We start from the raw sequence: 8,080 nt of genomic DNA on the forward strand, positions 1-8,080 counted from the left end.
CGGAAGGCAGGCGCTAAACCTTGGAGCCACCCAGAGATCCCTTTCATCTTGTTTATATATAACACGGGAACAGTTTCCACAAAGCACTCCCCCACACATAACCTATATGATTTTTACAGTGTTCCTGCCTGGTATTCTATTCACTTTACAGGTAATGAAAAGGAGGGCTGAAGAGCTCAGATCCACCAGTTACCATATCCCATTTTCTTCCAGAGTACTCAGAATGCCTCTTAGCTCCTCATGCCATAAATTGTCTAAGTTCTCTGCTGTCTCCCTAGTCAGAGACCAATGTAACCAGACAGCTACATGGACAGCTACATGGTTAGGAAAGAGAGAGAGGGTGTACGGGAGTGAGCGGAGAGTGATTGTAGAAGAAGCCCAGTATGTTTTACTGTGCCCCTAATGCCAAGTTAGATTTAAAGTATTCTGTGTTTCAATAGGGAGATCTTCATTACTGCAAAGTGTTTAAAGATTGCCTATTTTCCTCTTATTTCCTCCCAAGTTATTTATTAATGTAACTGGTTTGGCGAGATGATATGATTCCTCAGTCTCCTTGGTAGTTATATTTCTCATCAATGAATCCAGTGTCGTTCTCGTTTTATTTATTTGTATATTTTTTAAAAAGTTTTTATTAATTTATTCATGAGAGACAGACAGGCAGAGACACAGGCAGAGGGAGAAGCAGGCTCCATGCAGGGAGCCTGATGTGGGACTCCACCCAGGTCTCCAGGACCACGCCCTGGAATGAAGGCAAAGCTAAACCGCTGAGCCACCGGGGCTGCCCTCGTTCTGGTTTCATATATTAACTTAGGAGCTTATTAGTCTTTGCAATCCTGCTGTCTGAGAACTTCATCTACTCTAAGTGTGCTGACCAATAAAAATTCTGAACCAGCAAGTCTCTGGCCTTTGATAAATGCACCAAGATAATGCCAGTACTTGGGTAGTCCTGGAAACACACTTGAAATATTACTGAGTGGAAAACTGAGAAAAATAGGTCATGGCTCTGGTAGTAGGTGTGTATTCATTCCCATGGCAAGTCTAGTAACGTGCTGTATCGCATATGGGCATTCTGATTCCAATACCTGAGTTCCTCAAAGTGACTCATGGTGTGCTGGCTGACTTCCAGGAATGTGAAGCCTGAGAAAATAGATCTGGAGGCAGGGGACATCCTTTATGGATAGCTTATATGCTCTTAAACTTGCTTAAGGAATCTCAGAGCATCCCATAATTCAGTAATCATACTAATAATATATTCAAATGCTGGTAACAAATTTCATGGGTGGGACTTTGGAGGAGGTAAGTTAAATAAATAGTTTTGATTGAAAGGAAAAGTTCTTTTCTTCTCATTAAATAGTGGATGAAGCAGAAAGTGGCATGTAGACATAAAGGACAGGGTAAACAAGATGATAGAGGATAGGAAGTATGGGTAGACAGGCTGAAATACTGAGAAGAGACTGAGATGGAGAAAGGGAATGGAAAGTGTACAAAGATGACTTGTGTGAGTTTTCATTGGGGATTAATCATACCTGGTTTGATTTTCTGGAATAATAGCATCACTATATAAAGTTATTGCACACGGAACTGCTTTTTTTTAAAACTTTTTTTTAAATTTTTATTTATTTATGACAGTCACACACAGAGAGAGAGGCAGAGACACAGGCAGAGGGAGAAGCAGGCTCCATGCACCGGGAGTCCGACGTGGGATTCGATCCCGGGTCTCCAGGATCGCGCCCTGGGCCAAAGGCAGGCGCTATACCGCTGCGCCACCCAGGGATCCCCCACGGAACTGCTTTTTATTTTATCTTTTTTATAATTATTTTTTAAAGATTTTATCTATTTAATCACGATAGACATAGAGAGAGAGAGAGAGAGGCAGAGACACAGGCAGAGGGAGAAGCAGGCTCCACACAGGGAGCCCAACACGGGATTCGATCCTGGGTCTTCAGGATCACACCCTGGGCCAAAGGCAGGCGCCAAACCGCTGCACCACCCAGGGATCCACAAGAACTGCTTTTTAAAGTACAGAATTCTCTAGAAATACAAAGACATGTAATATTTATTACACTAAATAAATAACATGTGGACGACAAACGGTGCATTGAATTAGGTTTGTACTAAGTCAACAGCCTCTGACTGCTGATCAGATACACTCTTATCTGTAGTCCACGGGATTTTTCGTACATAGCATAGGATATTAGAAATAACACTAGCCATGTCTTAAAAGTTAGGGTTGTTGGGAACATGTCTTGGGTTTATGAGAGTTGGTACTCCTCATGTTCATTTGGCCAGAGTGAGAATGAGTAAAAGTAGATGAGAATATAAGTGATGGTGGAGTTTCCCTTCTCTCAGCCAAGTGATCTTCCCTTTCCCAGCAGCCTCCTTAGTGCTCCCTTTACCTCCCTATTTCTCAGAGTGTAGATGAGAGGGTTCACCATTGGTGTGACCACAGAGTAGAAGAGGGAAATGAATTTGCCCTGGTCCTGGTTGCTGGTCTTAGCTGGAAGGAGATACCCATAGATAGCTGAGCCATAGAAGAGCAACACCACCACCAGATGTGAGAGGCACGTATTAAAGGCCTTTCTCTGTCCCTCGACTGAGTGGATCTTCAGCACTGCCTGAGCTATGTAGCAGTAGGAGATCAGGATGACACTTAGTGGGACAGCAGTGAAGAAGGTGCAGACACCATTGAGCACAACCTCATTGAGACTCGTGTCTCCACAGGCCAGTTTGATCATGGCAGGTACCTCACACAGGAAGTTGTCCACCCTCCGGTGCCCACATAAGGGGAGCTGCAGAGTGAACGTTGACTGGATCACAGAGTTGCTCAAGCCACCCAGCCATGCAATGGCAGCCAGCAGCCAGCAGAGCCGAGGGTTCATGATGGTGGTGTAGTGCAGGGGCCGGCAAACTGCCACATAGCGGTCAAACGCCATCACCACAAGCAGGATACACTCAGTGGCCCCTAGCCAGAGGAAAACATAGAGCTGGGTCACACAGCCACCATAGCTTATGGTCTTATCTGGTCCCCATAAGTTGATCAGCATTTGCGGGACTGAGCTAGTAGTAAAAGCAAGGTCCAGGGTGGAGAGGTTGCTGAGGAAGAAGTACATGGGAGTATGGAGCCGGGCATCCAGCCAGGAAAGCAGGATAATGGTTGAGTTCCCAAGCAGAGTCAGTAAGTAAGAGAAGAGAATGACCATGAAAAAGATTATCTCCAGCTGGGGATGGTCAGATATACCCATCAGAACGAAACCCTCCAGGAAGCTGTCGTTGGCCTCTGGCATTCTGACTGTGCTCTTTCACTTGAAGAATCTGTCCAGGGAAAACCGCTGAGAAAAAGCAAGTAAGAAGAAGGTATTAGATAAGGCTGCTCTGCATCAGAGAGGGTCTGATAGTTTTCTGGGCATCATATTTAGGTACCAATTTAATGTTTGTGACTACAAACATTGACTGCAATCCCCGACCACTGTCTCACATGAGTGGAAACTTTACCCCTTCCAGTGTGAACTGTGAGCTGTTGCAGAATGAAAGAAGTGCCTTATGAAGAACAAAAGGATTAGAGATCTTCAGTTCAGCAAAGTGGTTACAACAGGGTAGAGGGAGTTGACCATTGGAATTACATGTAGAAAGTCTTAAAGTACACATTTACCAAGCCAAAGTTTTGAACTGTTCATGGGTGGAAGTAGACCCACTATATTTGGAAAAGCTCTCCAGAAGTTTCTGATAAACATTTCCCCATCTCTGCCAAATCCCTCCCCTCCCAGGTGAAAACCAGCGATCTACAAAGATGGAATTATGGAAGAATATGATGAGTCAATTAAATTATGGCAAAAAGTGAAAAGAGAGAATATATACTTATCAACTACAGAAGATACAAACATGTAAGTTAAGACGAGGTAAAAAAAAAATAAGACGAGGTAAAATAAGGATAAATAAAACTTCACATAAACCTAGTAAGTTTAGTTGGAACAGGCTAAAGAAATAAATAGCAGTTATCCAAAGGGGGTTAAAATGCTTAAAGGGTACCAATTATTAGTAAAAGACTGGATGATTTCAGAGGGATCCTTGATGCTTTGAGTTATACGACCACCATCCCCAGTATAAACTGTAGAGTAATTCTAACATCTCACAAATATTAGATCTTGTTAATTAGGGCCAATAGCATCCTTCTGTCAATCCAGGTCAGGGATGATAAGGATTTCACAGGATGTTTCAACCTTCCTTCAACCTCTACCTTATACCTCAAGTGGAATTAGCTTTATCCTTTTCATTTAAAACTTAATGGAGCTGAGAAACTGAGCTACCATCTGATAGTGAGCCCATATTTCAGTTTAGAAGGTTTTTCTGAAATCCATCTCATACCTCCAGTAGTAGAAGTGTTTTTCCTCTTGTATCCATGTAGGAGGAAGAAACAGGCAGACACTGCCCATCACCCTCCTTTTTTTTTTTTTTTATTCATGAGAGACACAGAGAAGTCAGAGACATAGGCAGAGAGAGAAGCAGGCTCCATGGAGGGAGCCTGATGTGGGACTCGATCCCAGGACTCCAGGATCACACCCTGGGCTGAAGGCAGGTGCTTATCCGCTGAGCCACCCAGGCGTCTCCCCCTCCTTTTTTAAGATTTTATTTATTTATTCATGAGAGACAGAGATAGGCAGTCATAGGCAGAGAGTGAAGCAGGCTCCGTGGAGGGAGCCTGATGTGGGACTTGATCCTGGGAGTCCAAGATCACACCACCCATATTCTTCCATTAACTGTCTGGTAATTGGGTTCTTGATGCTTTGTGGCAGGTTAGGGATGCCAGAATGTCCTTCAGATGGTGCTCTGTGCATATGGAATGGGTTTTACCCAGGAACAAACCAACCAAAACAGAAAAGGAAAAGCCGTACCTAGAGTGGGAAGCTATCAACTTTGGTCACCAGACAATTCAGAAGGAAATGCCAGAACAGCCAGATTCTTGGCCTGAGCTTGACAAACTCCCCAAGGCAGCAGGACTGTAGCCTCAGGGTTATATTCAGCAACTCAGCTGCTCTTCAGGGTGTTTTCCTCCCTCAAAGGGTCTCTTCCCTTGGTTCTTACTTCTCCCATAATTTAGGAATGTTAAATTGATGCAGCACTACTTGCATTTTAAGAGGAACCTAGAGAGAATATGGAATGCAAAGGGCACGCCACTTATGGGGCACTTTTGCCAGGGGCATGCCGAGATAGGGGCTGTTTGGGTACAGAATGAGTTTCAGGAATGGCTCATATGATGATGGGTAGATGGTTTCCATCTTGGCCTGGCTGTGAATTTGGTTTGAATGTTCAGGATATTGAGAAAAGCAGCCACGACTTGTGTCCCAATTAGAATCCCGAATATTGTAATTGTCCACCTTCACCAAGTTTTCTGCCTGCTTCTCCTCTCAATTTCGCAACTGTGAACTGACTACTCGTGGATTAGGTGTCACAGCTGGACTTGGGCTGGGCCGCCTCCTATCATCAAAATTGCCCCTGAGCTCCCAGTTCTCAGCATCCAAGCTTTGCTTTAATAATAGCCTGAGGAAATTAAAGGGGAAGGGAATCATCAAAAGCAAGGAAACAAGCCCAATTCTAAATTCCCAATCCTGGTAGAGGAGTTTTGAGATATGTTTTAAATATTTCATTTATCTGGGAGATGGTTGGCAGTGATATACCAGAGAGCTCAGTTTGTGCCGGACTCTGCACGGAAGTTCAAAGTTAATCTTTCTTGAGCTCATGGTCAGAATGGGAAATGGGGTTTTCAGTGGAGAGTAAGATCGAGGCAGTATGGCAGACGAGAACCACAACACAACACAAACTGTGTAGATGAGAGAGTCTGAGATGAAATACGGACAAAATCTCTCCAGTCAGAAAGTGTAAGGTATTTGATGAGGTGAACAGGAATTTTATCCCCAAAGCTCAGAATTCGAGATTTAGAGATAAACGAGTTTGAATCTTAAAAGAGGTAAAATAGGACCAGTAAACCAAACGGTAACATAGTTCAAACTAAAGTTTTGGAAATAGTTACACCAAAGAGGCATCACAGTTAAGAAAAAAATACTTAAATTTAAGAAACGCCTGGGTGGCTCAGCATTTGAGCGTTTGGCATTGGCTCAGGAGGTGATTCCAGGATTGAATCCTACCATCGGGCTCCTTGCACAGAGTCTGCTTCTCCCTCTGCCTGTGTCTCTGCCTCTCTCTCTGTGTTTCATAAATAAATAAAATCTTTTTAAAACATTTAAGGTAAACTTATAAAGAGAAATTAAGGGAATAAATGCTGTCTGGAGGGGACTTTAACTTTAGTTAAAGTCAGGAAAGACAATCACACTCCCTTAAAATTCGTTTCTGATGCTACTATTAGAACAAAAATCCTGGCTGCATGGACCTGAGCGTGGTTCAAGTGGCAGCAGTTGTAATGAGCATAGGATCTCATCAAGGGCTAAATGTATGGTGGCATATCACATAGGTATACAAACTCAGAATGGAAATGTCTGGGTAGCATGGTATTCCAGGAGTAGCTCTCCAGTCTACATCTGTCTGCAAGCTGACAGCAGTTTGCCATGGGTGTCACCAAGGGAAAGCAGAGTGTTTGACATGAGGGCCAGGAGGGCTGCTCTCTGCCATGCAGTGCCCAGGCAGTTTCCTAGTGGAAGGTCTTACCTCATTTTCCTGATGGCTTAAGAGACATGGAGCATGTGCTGATTTTTACAGAGGAGGGAGCAGGATGAAATAGTTCCCATGGAGAATGGCCATACATTCCTTCTTTTAACAAGTGATTAAAGCAGGTGTGGTTTTGTTTTCTCTTCCAGTTAAGGTCTTCACAATCCTGAGGGGATTTTATTTTTTATTTTTTAAAAAATATTTATTTATTTATTTATTCATGATAGACACACACACACACACACACACACAGAGAGAGAGAGAGAGAGAGAGGCAGAGACACAGGCAGAGGGAGAAGCAGGCTCCATGCTGGGAGCCTGACTACTGAGGGCATTTTAAAGATGTGTCCATGCACAGCAGGTGCTCTCTTTATTTGTGAAAAGCAAAATGGGCTTAAGTTAAAAGCAAGAGAAATTATGACTGCACATTTTGAGATTTCAGCACGATAAAACACCGGTGATTGAGAGGAAGGTGTGCCTAGAAATTTGTGTGCCTGAGGGCTATACCCAAGTCTTCCCAGACCTCCTTCTGTTGAGGACACTGTTCCTAGGACTGGAGTGCATGCTAAAGAATTTTGTTTCTTTATTCTCATCAGACTAAGACTTTCCCAGCTCCTCTCCTGGATCATCATACAAATGACTTTGTTAAAGAGTCCGTCATTTGTAGCTTTACAATTTCTCTTCATAGTTCAAATAGGTTTGCTTCCTGTCTCTTCTCACAGCTGATGGAGAAGGTCACAGATGGGCTTGGGGCTCTAAGGCCATGTCACCTCCAACCCTTCTTCTGCGGGAAGATTGCAAAATCACCTCTAAAAAGCCATACATTTCACACTCTCTTTTCTCTCTCCTTTCCCCATGTTTGTTCCCCCTTTGCCTCTCATATACCTGAAGTCTCTATTAATGAAAGTGTTCAGATTGTTCGAGGAAATATACCTTTGGCTTCAGGAAGCTGCTGAATCCATCACACCATCCCTGGTGGACCACGAAGGAGAGAGAGAGAGGAATTAGTGAGGAGACTGAACTGTGCAGGGTCTCCTCAGCCCACTAGTTGGGAGCACAGGCTTTTATCTCTGGGGCTGGTGCTGGCCATCTGAGGAGCACTGGATCTGCCTCCTGGAAGCCCGACTGGCTCTGGCTCATTCTACAGAGCCCAAGGGGTCACACTGGTTCCCCATAGATAATTGGCACAAAGCATTTGTGTGGCCACCACATGGGGAAAAGGCTGTCCCCGAAGAACCCACTCCATCTTTCACCTCAGTCCCGCCCCAAAGACACACTACTAATTGAATAGTAGTAAGAATAACCACATTCCTTAACTAATTACTAGTGATACATATATTTATCCTGCTCAAGGTACATTCGTATGATCTAACTCAGTTCTTAAAATGCTTTCTGGGGCACCCGGCTGGCTCAGTTGGAGCATA

General features: G+C 43.8%; 1 protein-coding gene across 1 annotated transcript; it reads right to left on the bottom strand.

The window, feature by feature from the left end:
• Positions 1–2,345: 2,345 nt before the first annotated feature.
• On the bottom strand, positions 2,346–3,284 carry LOC129509865 (olfactory receptor 2C1). The gene has a single exon (XM_055325782.1). The coding sequence runs from the start codon at positions 3,282–3,284 to the stop codon at positions 2,346–2,348; it is 939 nt and encodes a 312-aa protein (XP_055181757.1).
• Between the last annotated feature and the right edge of the window lie 4,796 nt (positions 3,285–8,080).

This window comes from Nyctereutes procyonoides, unplaced genomic scaffold, assembly GCF_905146905.1.
Source record: "Nyctereutes procyonoides isolate TBG_1078 unplaced genomic scaffold, NYPRO_anot_genome, whole genome shotgun sequence".
Classification (NCBI taxonomy): Eukaryota; Metazoa; Chordata; class Mammalia; order Carnivora; family Canidae; genus Nyctereutes; species Nyctereutes procyonoides.

Excerpts from the sequence above, each read along its gene's own strand:
- LOC129509865 (XM_055325782.1), bottom strand. The coding sequence starts at position 3,284 with ATGCCAGAGGCCAACGACAGCTTCCTGGAGGGTTTCGTTCTGATGGGT.